The following is a 20,240-nucleotide window of genomic DNA, read 5'->3' as shown; positions in this document are numbered from 1 at the left end:
AAGGAACCATTATAGTAGTTGATAGCTTTATTTTTAATGCCTATACATGGCAATAAGAATTGTAATTCTATGTTGGTCTGCCCAGTTTCTGTTTGTATAACTTTACTATGTCATGAAATAAAAAACCTGTAAGTCAAAGGTGGCTGACAGACAAACTCTTTTTTATTATTCATTTGATTGTTCAGACAGCCACTCATCAAAGATTTATTAAATAATAAATTAGTGTGGAATTACTAATATTAATAATGATAAAGTTATTAATAAAGTAACTAAATGTGCTTGTTACTTTATTTAAGGCAAAGTTTCTTATCCTTGGCAGAAAAGACACTTTGGGATGGATAATTCTTTGTTATAACTATGCATTGTAGGATATTTAGCAGCATCCCACCAGATACCAGAAGTATCCTCTCCCCAAGCTGTGACAACTGAAAATATCCCCAGACATTGTCAGATGTCCCTGGGGGGTGTGGGGGGGGAATAGTTGCCCTTGATTGAGAATCACTGATCTAGGGCGTAGAAAGATAAGCAATGCCCTTCAAGGAAACCCGAAGTCCAGGAGAGTAACACAAGATAGAGAAGATTAAGGGCAATTAGAGAGGGACAAATTCATAGGGATTCAGAGAAAGATCACAGAACACAAAATCCACTCAAGGTGGTATTAAGAGCCCCAGGGTAAGGGTTATGGACAGAAGTACTCTTGGAGTGTGTGGCAGGGCTCAGGTACCCTACCCCTAATCGTCTGTCTCATACCTGTCCTATTCATCCTCTGCATTGGCCACTGGATTTTCATCCTTATATCTGAATTCCTATAGATCACACCTCTGCTCAGAAACATTCAATCCCTTGAACATATCTCACCCTTCCTATCCCCTTGGCCTGAAATGTGCTCCCTCCTCTCTCTGCCAATCCAAATTTCCCCTCCTTCACAGCCCAGCTCATGCTTCTTCTCCATCCTGGCACTGCAGTCCACATCCAGTTCTCTCTTCTCACAGTACCCACAGTCTGGGTTAGTCATATGATAATCAGTCATGCTCTGGTTGCATATAAGAATCCTGTGGAACCTTAAAAAATGCAGATCACCAGACACAGCCTCAGAGAGATTCTGATTCAGGTGGTCTGTTATAAGTGCTAGATTTCTGTAGTTTTGACAATCACTTCTGATGTTTGGCCAGGTCAGAGATTGTCAGTCTAGGAGTGTATTGAGTTGTTGTCTTAATATTAAACTTTTTGTAGCTGTATGAAGTTTATAGTCCATGAAGATTATTAATTGGTTGCATACAGGCACCATATATTATGTGTCAGTGTGACCAAGTGGACAGAATGGAATGAGAGCCTGAGAAGCCTTATATAGTGCCAGCTAGCCAGACTCTGGCTTTGAAGCTGTGTGAAAATCACTCAGCTCCTCTGAGTCTTGATTGTCTAATCAATACAGAGTGGATCACCAGACCAGCCCTGCCTCACACTGCTTTTGTGGGAATTAAATAAAATAATGGCAGGGAAGTTGCTTTGACATCACTAAAGTGTTTGGGTAACATAGTTCAGTTCGTTGTTCTATCCCCTGGAGCTGCATACAGAAGTGCACAACAGGGGCTGGTGTAGTCAGGAGCGGCCTGGAGTACAAAATGACCCTTGAGTTGCCTCAGGAATGTGGGTGCATATGATTCATGTAGATAGAAGAGGGAAGGGAGAGCATTCTGGGTAGAAGGAATAGCATCTGTAAAGGCTTGGATTTGAGACTTAGTGTGGCATCTTTAAAAGTTCACAGGTGCTTCTTGTGAAAGAAAGGGGGGCAGGAGGTGTATATGCTGTGGGGTATAGGTGAGACGTGTTGGATGTCAGGCTGAGGAACTTGCTTGTTGTTTTGTAGGCTGCAGTGGCCAGTTTGTTGTCACCCAAATATTTACATTTCCAGTGTTTTTCATTCCTCTCTGAAAATCTAAGTTTCCCTCCAGTATCATTTCTCTTCAGTCTGAAGAAGTTCCTTTAGAATTTCTTGAAGTGCAGATCTGCTGACAACAAATTCTGTTTGCTTTCGTGTTAAAAATGTCTTTATGAAAGGATATCTTTGCTGAGTATGGAATTCTGGGTTGACTGGGTTTTTTTTTTTCCTTCCAGCAATTTAAAAATACTGTTCCACTGTGTATGTCCTCCAAAGTTTATGATGAGAATTCTGTATTTATTCAAATCATTGTTCATTTTTCTAGCTGCTTTCAAGATTTTCTCTTTAACCTGATTTTCTAAGTTTGACTATGATGTGTTTAGGTATGGTTGTCTTTGTTCTGTTGGGGGTTTCCTGAGCTTCTTGAATTTGTAAATTCATGTCCTTCACCAAATTTGGAAAGTCTTCTGTCATTGTTTTAGGGAAAAATGTGCTCAATCTCTCCCCTTTTCCCCTGAGACTCCAATTACATGTATTTTAGAGCTTTCAATATTGTCCCAAAGGTCTCTGAGACTCTGTTCTTTCTTTTTCTTTTAATTTTCAAGAGAGAGAGAGCACGACCAGGGGCAGGGACAGAGGGAGAGAGAGAGAATTTTTTTTAAGGATACTTTGTGTGGACATTCAAGTTGACATTGCCTCTTCTTTTTAAAAAGATTTATTTATTTGAGAGAGAGAGAAAGTGGGGGGGGACAAAAGGGAAGGGAGAGAGAGAATCTCAAGCAGACTCTCCACTGAGCGTGGAGCCCACCACAGGGCTCGATCTCACGACATTGAGATCATGACCTGAGTGGAAATCAAGAGTCAGTGTTTAACCAACTGAGCCACCCAGGCGCCCCCAGAGAGAATCTTAAGCAGACTCCACACTCATCGTGGAACCCCACGTGGGGCTCGATCTCACAACCCCAAGATCATGACCTGAGCCAAAATTTGGTTAAGAGTTGGACGCTTAACTGACTAAGCCACCCAGGCACCCCGACTCTGTTCTTTCTTGTTCAGTTTCTTCTGTTCTCATCTTGGATAATTTCTATGGATCTAACTCTCAAGTTCACTGACTTTATTCTGATATCTTCATTCTGCTATCATGCTAATCCTGTGAATTTTTAAATTTTTGTATATATATTTTCAAGTCTAGAATTTCCATTTAGTTCTTTTTTAATATTTTCTATTTCTGTGCCGAGATTGTCTATTTTTTCATTTATTACAAATATATTTTCCTTGGCTTCATTGAGTACAGTTAAATTAGCTGCTTTAAAGTTTTTGTCTGATAATTTCAACATCTGGGACATACCACACAGGATTGGCTATCTGTTACCTTGAGAATGGCTCACACTTCACCGGTTCTTTACATGTTGAGTAATTTTAGATCACTGACATTGTGTATGTTGTCTGAGGATCTGTGGATTGTGGAGTCTGAATTTTGATATATTTCTCTGAAGAGTGTTAACATTTTTGTTTTAGCAGGCAGTGAACTAGGTTAGACTCACACCACAAACTTTGTCTTACCTGCAGTAGGCAGGAGCTCACATCGCAGTTCAGTTTTTCTGTTTCCCTAGCAGTAAGCTGTCTTGAGTCTTCTCTGCTCATGCATGGTTCAGGGATTAGCCAGGGATATGGATGGTTTATTCATAGAATTTGGAGCTCTATTTCTTTGGCACTGTCTCTTCTGGAATTTTATCCTTACTTTTCTGTGATTGTAGTTTCCACAAGTTTAGCCCTTTGGTTCTCTAGGCCAGGAAGATGGTGGTGTTTTGGCCATGACGGTGGCTTGCCTTCAGGCTAAAGCTATAAGGTAGAAATTCATCCCATGCTGGCCCTTTCTTTTAAGTTTTGATTCTTCAAAATTTGCCCGCTTTTGTTTATTCTTCAGAGACTTCAGGTTATTGTTTTATTGTATTTGTGTCAAGTTCTGTGGGAGGGTCAGCCTGGTAGGAACTGACTCAGCTGTATTGGAAGTACAACCAGTTGGTCAGTTTCTAAGTTGAGGGCTGGCATGCTCAGTTCAGCAGTGTGTAGAAAGTTGACCAGAAAGGCGTTAAGTGTCTGCCTTTGGCTCAGGTCATGATCCCAGGATCCTGGGATTGAGCCCCACATTGGGCTCCCTGCTCTGCAGGGAGTCTGCTTCTCCCTCTCCCACTCCCCCTGCTTGTGTTCCCTCTCTCGTTGTGTCTCTCTCTGTCAAATAAATAAATAAAATATTTTTTAAAAAAAAGAAATTTGACTAGAAAGGGAAAGATCAGAGGATGGGCTAGTTCAAAGATTAGTTATGGAGTTACTAGCCAGACCTGACATGATGAAGGGTAGAAGCAACATTTTTTAAAGGAGCCATTTCAGTAGAAGGATTCAGTGGCATTCAAGCATCAGCTGTAGGGGATAAATGAGAGGAGAGAGGAGTATAGATGACTCCACAATGGAGTATGTATCTGGGTGGAAACAGAAGTTTCTGAGAGCGTCAGAGATCAATATAGTTTTAGATGTGCTAATTGGGTTCAGTGGCTTTTTTGACATAATCCTCTCTTAGGGTGAGAGATTAGGGATGATGGATATATGTGATGGGTTGGCTCATGAATTCCCAAGAAGATGAGTAGTGAATGAGCTTGTGGAGCACCCATATTTGGGGCACTGGAGAGAGGAAGAGAAACCACCCAGGGAGCAGGGATAATAAAAAACAGTTGTACTGTGCTAAGCCCTGTGCATGTTTTCCCATGAAATCTGCTCAGTGCCCTAGGAAAAAATTTCTGTTACTGTCCCCAGGCTCAGAGAAGCTAACCAACTTGCCTAAAATTGCTCCACTGGTAAGTAGCTACACCGGGATTTGAAACTTGTCAAACTGTAGCACTTGAGCTCTCAACCACAGCTCTATACTACACTCTCTAGAAGAAGAACAGGAGAAGGTAGGGTTTTTTCTTAAGTGGGAGTGATCAACAAGTTTGAAGATGTCAAAAGACTTGACAAGAAGACAGCCATGGATCAAATGTTTTCCGGGTGCTAGAGAGCACTAGCACACAGACTGTAGAGTATGAGGAAGGGACTCAGTGGTGAAGAAACTGAATGTAGAAAATAAATGGTATAGCAGAAGGAAATGGAAGTGAAATGAAGAGTATTCCTTAGTTCAGAGGAGTCCTGGGGTACACATAGATCAGGGACATTGAAGATGGAAGAAAGCATCACCACACAGCAGGTGGGGCTATAGACTCCTAGGCCCTTGGGTAGGGCCTCTGTGCATACGTAACTCTCTGCAGACGTGAACCATCCAGGGACCTCACAGGATTGTGCTGCCATATCCTGACAATATCTGCTCATGTGTGTTAGGGATCTTTGTGGCTTGTGAAGCCACTGCTATAATCTTCATCTCATGTGAACCTAATACTAGCCTTTCAGCTATTTCCCCTTGAGGAATTTTAGCTTCAGAGAAGCTGGCTTGCTAACAGAGCCTGAATTGGAACTTACTTCTAGAACACAAAATTCTCAGTAAGGAGTGAGTTGCTGTAAAGGCAGCTCATCCTCCCTCTTTCTATCTGGGACTGCTACATAGGAAATCCCACCCTTTTGGAAGTGATCTTTTTAAAAGGCCCCTTTGGTTCCTCCTCAGGGGAAGAGTAGTGAATATTTGGTGATTGAGGGGAGGGGACTGAGCATGTATGGCTCAGCCCCTGCTGGGTTTCCTTTTGTCATCTGCCCACCCACCCACAGAGGAGTGCATTCTGGTGCTTCCTGCCTTGTTGTCAGCTTCCCAAGGCAGCTCTGTGTGCTCTAGAGCAAGGCTCATAGTCAGACTTGGTGCCTGGGTGCACATGTCTGATTCATAGATAGTGTAGGCTTATGACCCAACCTGCATCTCTATCCAGCTCTACTAGAACCAAAGCTGATTTGCCTCCAGATTCCTATGTCTCTTTCATAGGTGGTTCTAAGCTTGGGCTGGAAAGGGAAGGGGCAGGTATAGGAAAGCATCAGTTAGGTTTTCTGCCAGTCCCCCCAAAAAAGACTGGAATTCTTTCTTCTTTAGGAAAGCTAAATTCCAACAAAAGAACTGGTAAGATCTTACAGCTTTCTCGGCCCCAAGCCAAGAGGAGTTTTGTGCTTTGTGGTGGGGGGGGGGGGGGGGAAGGGTGGATAATAGAAGCAGAGACTCCCTAAGAACTGTTTCTTCATCTGCAGGTGAATGAGCAAATTAAGCTGACGGTGCTGAGCCAGGACTCCATCATGGTCACCTTCACCTCCCTAAATGAAACAATAACACTCTCTGTATCAGCCAGCAATTGTCCCCATGGGGTAGCGCATGAAAAACGGGTAAGCCAAAGCAGACCAGGTCCCCAGGCCTGACCCCAGCATGTCTCAATATGGGTTGCCAGTCCATATCTCAATGCCTGTGCTCCTCCTATCCCTCCACCCCCTTCCCCATGCAGGGCCCTACCTCTTTCTCTGACTAATGAATGGACTCCTATTCATCGTTCACTGTCTGATGTTAGCACTACCTTCTCTGTGAAACTTCTATCAGTTAGGAGTCTTTCATTTGTGATAGTCTCCAAAGCAGATTAGCAAAGCATGGAGAGAAACTATATTGGCTCAGTAAATTGAAAAGTCTATCAGTAGGCAGCTGTAGGCATGGCTGGATCCAGACCCTCAAATGATTCCATCAGATCTTCCCATCTCTTGGCTCTGCTTTCCTCTTTATTGGCTTTATTCTCAGGGAGTTTCTCTCCTTATGGTGACAAGATGGTCATGGGCATCTCTGGGCTCGTTATTCTACCAGCTTTGTTCTTTCTAGGAGAAAAAGGGCTTCTCTTTCCTAAGTGCTCAAGTAGAAGTGCCAACACCAACATTGTTGCCTCTGCCTGAAGTGGCCACCGTGGCCAGGAGCACAGGTTGCTCTCACAGGGCCGGCTTGAGTATCATGTCCATCCTGAGAGCCGAAGGGCATGATCAGCCCAGGTATACCACCTGGGTGAAGGATGGGGCAGGAACATCATGGTGCTGTTACCAGAAGAGGGAGAGATGATACTGGAAAGAATAACTACCAATGTGTGTTGATGACCCTCTCTACCACCCCCTTTCCATCCCAAGGAGAGTCTGCCTCTCCCTCTGCTCAGCCCTCCCAGCCATGACTCATCTCTATTCTAGCACTTCTTTATTTATAAACCTATCTTCTCTACCAGACTGAGAATTTCCTGTCATTCCTACTAATGTCTTTCTCCAGGGCTCCAGAACAGGACTGCTTCAAATTAAGTACTTACTAAATGTTTGTTGGGTGGGTAAGAAAACAGTGGAGACTGGAAGCCCAGGTCTTCTATTTGCTGGGTCTTTATGGATCCTACTGTGTGCCTGATCCCGAGTCAACATCATGGAGAGAGATAGGATGGATCCCCAATCCCTGAGGGGTTACTGGTCTAGTTGAGAACACTTGACATATACCGTGAGACTGGGGTAACCAAGGGTTCATTGATGGAGCAAGCCACTTGCATTGCAAACAGGGTGCTTTGCTGGGATTAGTTCACTGGGGAAGGCTCCTTGGAACAGGAGCAGAGGGACCCACACCTCCCAGTTTCTGTGGGCTCAGTCCCGGTTTATACCTGCCAGCCTGGAGGAATTATTATTTTTTTTTTGAAGATTTTATTTATTTATTTGACAGAGAGAGACACAGTGAGAGAGGGAACACAAGCAGAGGGAGTGAGAGAAGCAAGCTTCCCGCTGAGCAGGAGCCCGATGTGGGGCTCGATCCCAGGACCCTGGGATCATGACCTGAGCTGAAGGCAGACGCTTAAGGACTGAGCCACCCAGGCGCCCCCAGCCTGGGGAAATTATTAATAGCATCTTCTTTCACTCTCAAAAGTGTCCTGGTTTGGATGTTCATTTATATGATCATCCAGAGGGCAGTGCACCCTCCACATGTTCCTGTCTGGGGCTGAGCAAGGCTGTTGTGCTGCAGGGGCATTTGCCACCAACATGCCACAGGCTCATAGACTCACAGAGCTGACAGAGCCCATTAGGAACAGCCAGCCCAATGTTCTCACTTTACATGGGGACATGGAGGCAGGCATTTGTGAGGGACCCATGCTATATGAACAAGACACAGAGAACACCTGTGTTTCTCTTGGAGGAGAGCATTGCACCTGTTTTCCCACCACCTTTTCATTTGAGCAGCATTTCAATTTCATTAATTCATTAAATAATTCAATAAACATTGATTAGCACTTGCAGTGTGCCAACTTGGCTGCTGGGATGTAGAAATGGAAGAAATCTCACTCCCTCTAGTCTCTAAAATACCTTCCGTCTAATGGAAGGGGGCAAAAGCATCAACACCAGTTGTAATCCAGCTGGATTGGTACAGTGTGCCAGGGAGAGGGGCACCATGGGAGCTGCTGGGGTACCAGGAGAGAGTGTTCGTTAAAGGGGCCCCATAGGAGCACCCAGGAAACTCAGATGCCTGTGACTTCAGGCTGCACTGATTACTTCAAAGAGCAGAAGAACCTCGGCTTTTGATCCATTTGGGCTAAGATGATGATCATGCTTATTGATGAGTCCACCCTGCCCATTTGGTTCCATTTTATTACTCTACTCTAAAAATCACTTTTTTGTGTTATATGACTAAGTACACACGATGCATGAGGTCCTATGTCTCTATTTCTTAAAAACCTTTTTAGACTGTGTTTAAAAAATGTGAGCTTACTTTTCTTACCAAAGGCAATAGATATTAGAGAATTGTTCTTTCCCATAAAATGGTAGTGATGCTTCGTTTTCCTAACAACCTCTTGTTTGGTAGTCACTGGAATCTGGATCACCGCTAAGAACCAGGATGTAAGCAATTAAAGACCCCCATGAACAGCCAAGAGAGGTCACTCTCTGTCCATGTACCAAACATGCCCTCTGGGCCTAGGAAAACCCCTTAATAATTCAAGTCTTATTTTATCTTACCTGAATGCAATCTTAGAAGTGAGAACTAGAAGTCCAGAGCTGTGCTGTCCAATATGGTAGCCACAAGTCACAAGTGGCTACTGAGCACTTATAATGTGACAAGTCTAAATGGAGATCGGCCAAAAGAAAATACGCATTGCATTTCAAAAACTTAACATGAAAAGAAAATGTAAAATTTCTCATGAATAGTTTGATTCCATGTTAAAATAATCATTTTTTTGATATATTGGGTTAGATAAATATGTTGCTAGAATTAACTTCACCTTTAAGAGCTTTTTCATGTGGCTACAGGAACGTTTACAACCACATGTGTAGCTTGCGTTTTATTCCTAGTGGACTGTGTGGGTCTACAAGGTGGTATCTTCATCAGGGAAGCTCACAGAGGCAGTTTGACAGTGTGGTAGAAAGCAGGAAAGTTATTTAAAACGACATCATAATTCAAAAAGTGTAACTGTCTCGGGGACATTTAGCATAGGGCTAAGCAAACCAGTACATTAAAACAGCTTCTGGAAACAGTGCTGGGTTCTAGTCAGTAGTCATTGATGCTGACCCAGAAGACTGACTTGCCGTAGAAACATCAGGTCATAACCCCTTCTGTTTGAGATAACAGATTTCAGACTAGATAAACAGCAGCAAATGAGGAACTATCGGATTTATCGTAGGGAACATGATTTCCAAATGTTGACTTCAGCTGCCAGGTTAAGCATCTTGGAATACTTTGACATGAAATCTGGAGGCCCAGAAAATTGACTCATGTTCGATTCCTGGACTGTCAGAGCTGCAAGGGGCCCCTGAGAAGACTTGCTGATTGTGCAGGCTGGCCTAGGCTAGGAAAAGGCCATTGAGCCTTGGGCTGTTCCCTTTCATTTCTGGGCCTCAGTGTCCCCATCTGTATAGTGATATGTAAGGGCCTGCCCAGCTTCCACACTCTCCCACCTGGGACTTTTACAGTCCGTTCAACTTCTTCCTATGTCTGTGTGTTTGGGGTTGGTTATCGCTCATCAGCAAAATCCATGGCAGCCTAGAAAATCTGAGGGTGGGAGGTAGGGTGGCCTCATCCCACTAAGTTCCCATCACTGAGAAGCTTGTTAAATGGCTTCCCCAGACACGCATCACCTTGGAAGGAGCCACCTATCAGAGCGACAAGCAGAACAGCAGTCCCAGCTTTTATGGCCCTGCAGCCAGGCTCCTCACTAAATATTTCTATCGAGGCTGCACTTTGAAAGTGAGGCAACACCTCAATTTAAATGCTTTATTAGCCCAGAGCGCCACCTCAAATCCTTTTTGGAAGCAGGCTGGGTATAAATTACAAATAAATAAATAAAATTAGCCTAGAAGCAGCAGCTGAGGCCAAAAACCAGAAGGATGGTTGAGGCTTTGCTGTTAATTGGGTGCATCCTTTATGGAAGTCCTGCCTGCAGGGTAAAGAAGGACACATAGAGTGACCATCGTTCTTCAGAAAATCTGCCCACTATCCATCCCATTCTCTCTACCTGAGGCTTCAATTCCACAGAAATTGGGCTGATGTGCAGGAATTCACTGAGCAGAGGGGGAGAGAGGTGTGTACCAGCAGAGGGGACGACACCTCCTCCAAACCAGAGCAAGGCCTAATTGTTGGTGGGCTGGGCTAACCGGCTTCTCTCCTCCTTGGCCTTTCCCCAGCTACTGACCCGCATGGATGACAAAATATTTAAGATGAACCGAGCTCTGGCAGAGATCAAGAAGCGGTTTAAAAAGACAGTGTCACAATTTATGAATTCTGTCTTGCTGGCAGCAGGTAAGGGGCAGAAAGGTGGGGGGTGCCTATCTGATAACTTCCTAAATCTTGGGTCACCTGCAAGGCATCTCTGAGGACAGCTTTTTACCACCCAGGGAGATGGGCGGGCAGGGTGACTTCCTCATTGGTAGATGGGTGATAAGACTTGGGCCTCTGAAGCAAAGGTACTTTCTCAGGGCCATGTCATGAGTAATGGAGGCCTTCACCACCTTCAGTTTCTGAGTGCCTTCCCGTGTGTCCTCAGTGTCTCCTGTGGTTGTTTTATTTTCCTGGGCCTCCCATTGTTGTTCTGTAACTCTCTCTGACCTACTCCTCCATCTGGTTCACCTTTCAGCTCTATCTCCCATATTGTCCATCCATTTGTAGATCCTGTTCCTCTCCTTGTGGACAATCTCAATAGAAGAGAAAAAAGCAGCCAGCTCACCAGGCTGTCCCTGTTAGGCCACAGGGCTCCCCCTGGGGCCAGCCTGGTGACCTCAGGACCCCTCCCACATCGAGGCTCTCCTGCTATGGGCCTGGAGACAAAGGAACAGTGACTTCCATTCTATGCCACCCCCTGGCTGGTTCCCAGGGGGCTGTGCTCCAAGGAGTTTCTCCTCATCCCTAAAGACTCAGTTCAACTGTATCCCTCCTCCAGAAAGCCTTCCCTGATTTCCCCAGCAGAATGAGTCTCATACTCCTCTGGGTTCCCACAGCACATACAAAATGTACTCTAATTATAAATCTTAACCTAGCATTGTGAATATTTCTTTGTTTGCCCATCCCCCCGTACCCTGGCTTGGAGTTCTCAGAGGCAGAGAACCCTGTTTGGGTCATCGGTATATTCCCAGCATCCAAGAAATGTTTGATAGGTGAATGAAGGAATGAAGGTCCTGGGCCTCAGAAGTTTTCAAGTCTAGTAGGGAAACTAAAACAAGAACACAAATAAATACAACAAAGAAAGTGATGGAAATTACTTAACTCCAGAGATATAGGGAACAGCATTCTCAGGGAAGAGAACAGTGTGGATGCATTGTGTACCCTGCCTCTATGAGTACAATGGATGATGCAGACCTGAATGAAACATGGGCTTCTTGGCAGAAGAGGGATCTCAGCTGGGTCTTGACAAATGAATAGAAATGAGATTGACTTGTTCTTACATTCAGCCAGCATTTACCGATCCACTAACTGTACTAGGGTTGGAGCTCTGTGCCGGACAGCAGAGGGGAGGCAGCCTGGCGGGAGAACGTGCAAGAGTGGAGGAGTGGCATGGAAGATGAGCTGAAGGGCTGCTGATATGCAGAGCCCCACAGCAGGGCAAGGAAGGCTGGGCCACGAGGGAGAGTGACAGCTGTGTCTTCTGTTAACAGGCCTGTTCACCATAGAATACCCGGTTAAGGAAGAGGCAGAAATCAGTCGAGCCAAGGTAAAATTGAGTCCCTATCTCGAGCGGAGCACCAAGCCAAGTTTATACTCGGGAGAAGCCGTCTTATTACGATCTCAGTCAGCCCGACCTGAATCCTCAATTGGAGAGTCTTCGAGGGAAGAGCCTGGGTCTGTTTCTATAAGCCCCACTCGGAAGAAGAGCATCAAGATCCAAGCCAAAGCCGTGGTCACACCCAGGTGGGCTTGGGCCTTCATTTCTCCTGGCCTCCATGTGTCAGACATGATGATGGGCAGTAGGCTCACAATGGAGAACAAAAGAGATGAGGCCCCTCCCTCTTGGAGCTGAAATGTTAGGGGCGGGAGAAGGTAGACAATAAACACATGAAGGAATGAAGTCATTTTAGGTAGTGATAAGGTCTAGGAAGAAAGTAAATCAGGGTCATGGGTTAAAGCAGGAGTTAGCAAACTAGGGCCATTCACCAAATCTGGCCCCCCTGCCTGCCTTTTTATGAGTGAGCTAAGTAAGAGTTTTTACCTTTTGAAGCGCTTGGGGGGGAAAGGATCAAAAGAAGAATATTTTATGACATGTGCAATGATATAAAATTTAAATGTCAGATCCATAAGTAAGGTTTTATTGGAACAGCCACGCCCACTCATTTACATACTGTCCATAGCTGCTTTCCTGCTAAGACAGAAATGTTGAGTAATTATGACTGAGACCATCTGGCCTGCAAAAACTAGAATATTTACTATCTGGCGCTGTATAGAAAATGTTGACTACTGCCAGGGGTGGAGAGTGACTGGGAAGTGGGCTGGGAGGTGCTAAATGAGATAGCCAGTCAGGGAAGGCACTTCTGAGGAGGTGATATTTAAATGGGGACCCAGGATGAAAGATGAGAAATAGGCAGCCACAGAGAAGGACACGGGGAAGGAACAGCAGGGAGAGGGTAGAGCAAGCAGAGACCTGTGACAAGAACATACCACCATGCTGGTCTGTGTGAGGGAAAGAAAGACCAGTGCGGAGCATGGTGATGAAGAGGTGACATGGCTGTGAACTGAGGACAGAGAGATAGGCAGGAGCCAGATCAGGTGTCCTTGTTAGTGTTGTAGGAAGCCATCCCATAACTTTAAGACAGGAAGTGGTATCATCTGATTCATGGGGTTTTTTAACTTAAAAAAAAAAAAAAATATGTATCTTTTATATTTTTCTATTTTAATTTTATATAATATTAATTAATTATATAAATTTTAATATAATATTAAAAGGCTTGGGGGAAAAGCATTTTGAGGGCCTCATTAAAGTATTTTAATATAATATTAGTATAATATTTCTATATAGAAATACAGAAAAATGAACAAATCCTAAGTGTATGCTCAATGCATATCACAAAGTGAACACACCTTATAACCAAACCAAGGAATAGAACATTACCAGCTCCTTAGAAATGCCCTCTTGTCCTTGCCCTCCCAAGCCTTCCTCCTCAAAGGGAAGAGTTCTAGCTTCATACATTTGTGGGGTTTTTAAAAAAACTTTATTGAAATGGAACTATTCAGTATGTATTCTTTGGCATCTAGCCTCTTTTGCTCAACATTATAATCATGAGTTGTTGTGTATAGCAGTAGTTTTTTCATTCTCATTGCTGTATGATGACGTATTATTTGAATACACTACAAATTATGCATTCTAATGTTAATGGATATTTGGGTTGTTTACAGTTTTGGTAATGACAAACTGTGCTAGTGTTAGCATATGTCCTTATTTATGGTGGGTGGAGCCCGGTGCGGGGCTCAGTCCCAGGACCCAAGATCATGACCTGAGTCGAAATCAAGAGTTGGATACTCAACCGACTGAGCCTCCCAGGCACCCCTATAAATTATGTTTTTAATTTAATTTTTCTATTTGTTGCTGGTTATAGAAAGGCAGTTGATTATATCTCAATTTAAATTTATTTTTAATTTACTTACAGTAAACTTTACTCTTTTTGGTGTAAAAGTCTGTGAGTTTTGGTAAATGCAGAGTTGTGTAACCACCACCATAGCCAAGACACAGAATGGTTTTATCACCTCCCACCGGCCCACCCCCAAATTCCTTCATGTGGCCCCTCTGTAGTCAAACTCTTCACTCACCCTTAATCTCTAGCAACCACTGACCTGTTCTTTGTAGCTATAGTTTTGCATTTTCTAAAATGTCATATAAATCGGATTATACTCTGTATAGCCTTTTGAGTCTAGCTTCTTTCACTTAGCATAATGCATGCAAGATTTATCCATGTTGTGGCACCAGTTCATTTATTCTTATTGCTGAGTAGTATTCTCTTTCAGGGAGCCCCAACACTATCCCCACATTCAGAGATTTACCAGAACTCATGGGATTCAGCATATAGTTGCATGAATGTATGAGGTTTATTACAGTGAAAGGATATGTGATATCCCCTCTTTTATTTCTGATGGTAATGTGGGTCTTCTCTTTTATGTTGGTCAGTCTGGCTATAGTTTCATCAATTTTATTAATCTTTCCAAAGAATCAGCTTTTGGTTTCATTGATTTTTCTCTATTGTTATTCTGTTTTCAATTCCATTTTTTCTGCCATTTACTTTTATCTTCCTTTTGCTTGTTTTGTGTATAAATTGCTTTTTACTAGTTTCTAAATTGTAAGCTTAGATTATTAGTGAGGCCTTCTTTTCTTTTTTTTTTTTTTTTTTTTTTTTTAAAGATTTTATTTATTTATTTGACAGAGAGACAGCGAGAGAGGGAACACAAGCAGGGGGAGTGGGAGAGGGAGAAGCAGGCTTCCCGCCGAGCAGGGAGCCTGATGCGGGGCTCGATCCCAGGACCCTGGGATCATGACCTGAGCCGAAGGCAGACGCTTAACGACTGAGCCACCCAGGCGCCCCAGTGAGGCCTTATTTTCTAATATGCACTTAATTCTGCAAACTTCCTTCTAAGCATATTTTGCCTGCATTCCATAAATTTTGAAATGATGGATTTTAATTTTTATTCCATTTAAAATATTTCCTAATTTTCCTGTGATTCTTTGGCCCATGGGTTATTTAGAAATTCAATCTCTAATTTCCAAATGTTTGAGGATTTTCTAGATATCTCTTTGTTATTGATTTTTAGTTTACTTCTGATATAGTCTGAGAACATATTTTGTATGATTTCTATTCTTTTAAGTTTGTTAAGGTTTGTTTTATGACCCCAGAATGTGGTCCATCTTGGTAAGTGCTACATGTGCCCTTGAAAAGAACTGTATTCTGCTCTTGATGGGTGGAGTCTTCAGCAAATCTTTCAATAGAAGATCATGGACAAGTGTCAATGAGGTCCAGTGATAGTGCTGTTTAGTTCTTCTGTATCCTTGCTGATTTTCTGTCTTCTTGTTCTGTTGGTTACTGAGAATAGAGTGTTGATGTCTCCAAGTATGACTGTGGATTTACTTTACTAAGTTTCTTAAAATATGTATAACTGTTGAAAGCAAAAATTATAACATTTTTGAGGTTTTTCGATATATGTCTTCAATATCTTAAAATTTTATCATATTTTTGCTTCATCAGTCTTGGCGCTATGTTGTCAGGTACAGCACATTTGGCTCTTTTATCATTATGTAATGTCCTCTTGATACCTGGTAATTTTTCTTGTTCTGAAGTCCACTCTGTATAATAATAATACGCTCACTTCAGATTTCTTTTGATTAGTATTTGCTTAGCATAACTTTTCCATTCTGTTACTTTTAATCTATCTGTATCATTATATTTAAAGTACGTTTCTTGTGAATACCATATAGTTAGGTCTTGTATTTTTATCCAATATGACAATCTTTTAATTGGTGTGATTAGACCATTTACATTTAATATAATTATTGATATAGTTAGATTTAAGTCTACTATTTTATTATTTTTCTGTTTATATCCTGTTTTTGTTTTTTGTTTTGTTTTGTTTTTGCTCCTCTCTTCTCTCCCGCTTTCTTTTGAATTGCTTGAATATTTTTATTTTTATTTATTTATTTATTTTAAAGATTTTATTTAGGTAGAGTGAGAAACAGCAAAAGCAGGGCAGAGGGAGAGGGAGAAGCAGACTTCCGCTGAGCAAGGAGCCCAATGTGGGGCTTGATCCCAGGACCCGGAGATCATGCCCCAAGCCAAAGGCAGACACTTAACAGATTGAGCCACCCAGGCACCCCTGCTTGAATATTTTTAGTATTCCATTTTAATTTGTCTATTGGCTTTTTAGTATATCTCTTTGTTTTTTAATTTTTCTTTTAGTGTTTGCTTTAGGATTTACATTCTATATGACTTACTTTAAACAGCCTATTTAGGTTTAATATTGCCACTTTAAGGGAAATGTAGTAACCTTACAACCATATATTATGCCTCTTTAGTCTCCCACCATTAGAGTATGGTTGTCAAATGTATTACATCTACATATATTGAAACCCCTTAACAATGTTATAATCTTTGTTTCAACAGTCATAAATTTTAAAGAACTTAAGAAAAATAGTTTATTATATTTACTCAGATATTTATAATTTCTGTTGCCCTTCTTTAATTTATGAAGTTCTGAGTTTCCCTCTGAGATCATTCTCTTTCAGCCTGATGAATTTCTTCTAGCATTTCTTTTAGAGCAAGCCTGTTGGTGATAATTCTTTTTTAATTTTCCTTCACTTGATCACATCCTCATTTTGCCTTAATTACTGAAGGATATTTTCACCAGATATAAAATTCTGGTTCAACAGCATTCTAAGTATATTTAGTCAAATATTTATAATTTTCTTCTTTCAGTACCTTAAAGGTATTCTCCTGTTTCATAATCTCCACAGTTTCTGATGAGAAATCCACAGTCATTTAAATTGTTGTTCCTCCATACATACTGTGCCCATGCCCTTGCTGCCATTGCTATAGCAGTGCAGTTCTGCTGCTGAAACTGGCCTTGTGGCAGAGCCAGGAGAGGAAAAAGAAGACATAAAGAGAGAATTCTCTTCACACTCCCAGAATCACAGGGATCTCTTTTCTTCTTTCTTTGGCTAGAAAAAAGATCTTTCCTCAGGGTTTTTATTAACCAGTTCCACTGTTCCCTTCAGATTCAGTTCACCTTGATTGCATTTCAAATATTCAACCAATTTTGTAGTCCCAACATAAATCTAACTTGGTTTTGATATATCCCCTTTTTATATATTGCTAGATTTGGTTTGCTAGTATTTTATCTAAGATGTTGGTACTTGTGTTTATGAGAGAGATTGGCCAATAATTTCTCCTTTCTTGTCATGTTCTGGTCAGGCTGACCTCTTAAAACAATCTGGGAAGGGAGCACCTGGGTGGCTGTTGGTTAAGCATACAACTCTTGATTTCAGCTCAGGGTCATGAGACTGAGCCCCACATCAGGCTCCACTCTTAGCGTGGAGTCTACTTGTCCCTCTCTCTCTCCCCTTCCCCTCCCTCCACTCAGATGTACCCATGCTGCTCTCTCTCGCTCTCTAAAATAAATAAATAAATAAAATCTTTTAAAAAAATAATCTAGGAAGAATTTCTTACTTTTCTATTAGCTGCTATTTGTACACTTGAGTTATTTCTTCCTTAAATATTTGATAGAGTTTACCCAGTAAAGCCATCTGCCCTGGAATTTTCTTTCAGTGGAAGTTTTAATTAAAACTTTTATTTTTAATAGATATAGGAGTATTCAGATTTTCTATTTTTGTGTGTGTTTATTTCGGTAAGTCAGATTTTCCTAGGAATTTACCCATTTCATCTAAATGTTTAGATACATTGAAATAAAGTTTTTCAAAATATCCTCTTGTGATATTTTAAATGACTATAGGATATATAGTGATACCTCCTTTTACATTTATTTGTGCTTTTTTTTCTTTTTTTCTCAAAGTATTAATTTAGGATTATTTTCCTTCTGCCCAAAGAACTGCCTTTAGAATTCCTTTAGTATGTCTGCTCTTGCTTTTTTTTGGTTTTGCCTTAATATGTCTTTATTTCGCTTTCAATTTTGAATGATACTCTGGCAATCTGTGATTGGCGATTATTTTCTTTTAACATTTTAAAGATGCCTCACTGTTGTTTTCTGATTTCTATGACTTCTACATTTCTATTAAGAAGTCAGCTCCCAGTCTTATTGTTACTTATTGTTGAAGGTCATGTGACTTTTTTCTCTTTTTTTTCTCTCCACCTTTTGTTAATGGCTTTTCTTTAGTTAGCAGTTTTTCCATGATGTGCCAAGATGTGATTTTTATTGCATTCATCTTGTTTGTAGTGCTTCTTGACCCGTGGTTTTCAATGATTTTGGAAAATTCTCAGTCATATTTCATTTTCCTTTTCATTTCCTTTTGTCCCTCTCTCCCTTCCTTCTTTCTCTTTTTCTTCCTCTCCCTCTCCTCTCAGCCTGGGATTCCAAGTATATCCATGTTACACCTTTTCACTGAGTTCCATGCTTTTTTTTTCCCTATTCTATATTTTAAATTCTTTTCTTCCTTCTGTTCTTCAGTCTAGGTATTTTCTGCTGACCTATCTTCCAGTTTAATAATTCTCTCTTTAAATGCATTTAAACTGCTGATAAAACTTACCTCTTGAATTCTTGATTTCACTTATTCTGTTTTTAAGTTCTAGAATTTCCAATTGATTCTTTTAGAGTTTTATCTCTGATGAAATTCTTCATCTTAGTATATGTGCTGCTGAAGCGAGCACTGAAATTCTTCATCTTGTCTCCTATTTTCTTACACATATTAATAATGGCTACTTTAACATCTATGTCAGATATCTGCAATATCTCTATCCCTATGGATCTGTTTCTTATAGTTTTCAGTCAAACCTTGACTTTTATATATCTGATTTTTTTGTGTATGCCACTCTGTATGAAAAAATAGAGAATTTGAGGCTCTGGATAATGTAATGTTCCTTCAGAGAAGATTTACCTTTGCTTTCAACTGTCAACTTGGCTAGAGCCAGATCACCCTCATACAGATAGGAATTGAAGCTGTGTTTCAGTCTTTGTGAGGGCTTGTCTCCTTCTGTCCCACTTCTACTTTTCAGGTATAGTTCTTCAGATCCCCAAATAAAAGCCAGGATTGCTTATCAGGGCCATCTTCTTTGGCAGGCCCTGAACTTCCATTTTCCCCCCTACAACCCATGAACACATACATGAGGAACTCTTCTCACCTTCTCAGCCTGTCATTCCCAGGTTTCACTTTCAGAATCAGAATTTGGTTGAGGGGTAAAGCTGTCCTATATGTCACACTTGCTTTTCTTGTTTTCCCTCTTCTTCCAGATCCTGACCCTGCAAGTTCTCACTTACTTGTGAAATGCAGTTAAACAGTTTTTAAACATTTTTTTTGTTGAGTTTTTCTCATTTTTCTCAGAAAGGACGGTTCATCTAAAACCCCCTAGTCAGCCATTGTTGTAAGTGGGAACATTTCTGATTCCTTTGTGGGAAAATTATTTTAGGGTGGAAAAAGTAGAATCAAAGTAGTTGGACGCTATTTTAGTAATCCAAGTGACAGTGATATTGTGCTATCAGGGGTAGTAACAGAAAGGAGAAAATTAGGCATATCTGTAATAAATTTTGGAAGTAGCGCTAACATAAATAACTGATAGATGTGGTGTAAGAGAAAAGCAAGTTATTATGAATGACTTTGAGGTATTTGGCTTAAATAACTGAATGAGGATGTGTCATTAACTTGGATGGGGAAGAGTGAGGGCAAAGTAGGTTTAGGAGGAGTTAGGTGAGAATAAATGTGCAAATTACAAATATACTCCTTTCAGTATGCATTGGTACCTATATGAGCAGGGATCCTGACCCAGATGGAGAAAATTCAGGATTCATTCAGAGCCATGTTAGGAATTTTCATAGAGCTATTCAGTGGGCCCCTAAGTGTTTTTCTCCTTTGATCTTAAAACTCATTCTCCTCATGTGACAGAAAACGTCCCTAAACCCCTGAGATTATAGGAATTAACCAAGTTTATACAACTCTAGGACTTTCTGGTCTAAGTAGCTCAAATGTTCAAAATCTCACTTTCCTTATTTTTCAAATGGGTATACTAATCCCTGACCTGTCTACCCTCTCCCTGTATGTTCTTCCAAGTTCCTCTGAAGGGCAAAGACTATTAGATTTGCAGAAATGCTATTTAAGCTGTAAGTGCTACAATAACATGGAGTAGTGCATTTATGTATTTTCAGATAACTCAGAAACATTGTGGAAAGTGAGGAAGGAACTAACAAATATGTTTGTCTATTACACCAGAGCTGCCTTACCATATT

The 20,240-nt window shown here is 41.3% G+C and overlaps 1 protein-coding gene across 1 annotated transcript in view; it reads left to right on the top strand.

Moving 5' to 3' along the window:
* The window catches only part of CUNH3orf20 (chromosome unknown C3orf20 homolog), a 94,380-nt gene that overhangs the window by 31,061 nt on the left and 43,079 nt on the right, over positions 1 to 20,240 (top strand). The window contains exons 8-10 of the mRNA XM_032411997.1: positions 6,095 to 6,226; positions 10,511 to 10,625; positions 11,975 to 12,227. Coding sequence (XP_032267888.1) covers positions 6,095 to 6,226; positions 10,511 to 10,625; positions 11,975 to 12,227 — 500 coding nt within the window. The remainder of the gene's footprint in view (positions 1 to 6,094; positions 6,227 to 10,510; positions 10,626 to 11,974; positions 12,228 to 20,240) is intronic.

Source organism: Phoca vitulina, unplaced genomic scaffold (assembly GCF_004348235.1).
Source record: "Phoca vitulina isolate PV1807 unplaced genomic scaffold, GSC_HSeal_1.0 scaffold13, whole genome shotgun sequence".
Lineage (NCBI taxonomy): Eukaryota > Metazoa > Chordata > Mammalia > Carnivora > Phocidae > Phoca > Phoca vitulina.
Note: the sequence above shows the minus strand (reverse complement) of the source record. Positions and strands in the feature narration are given on the sequence as shown.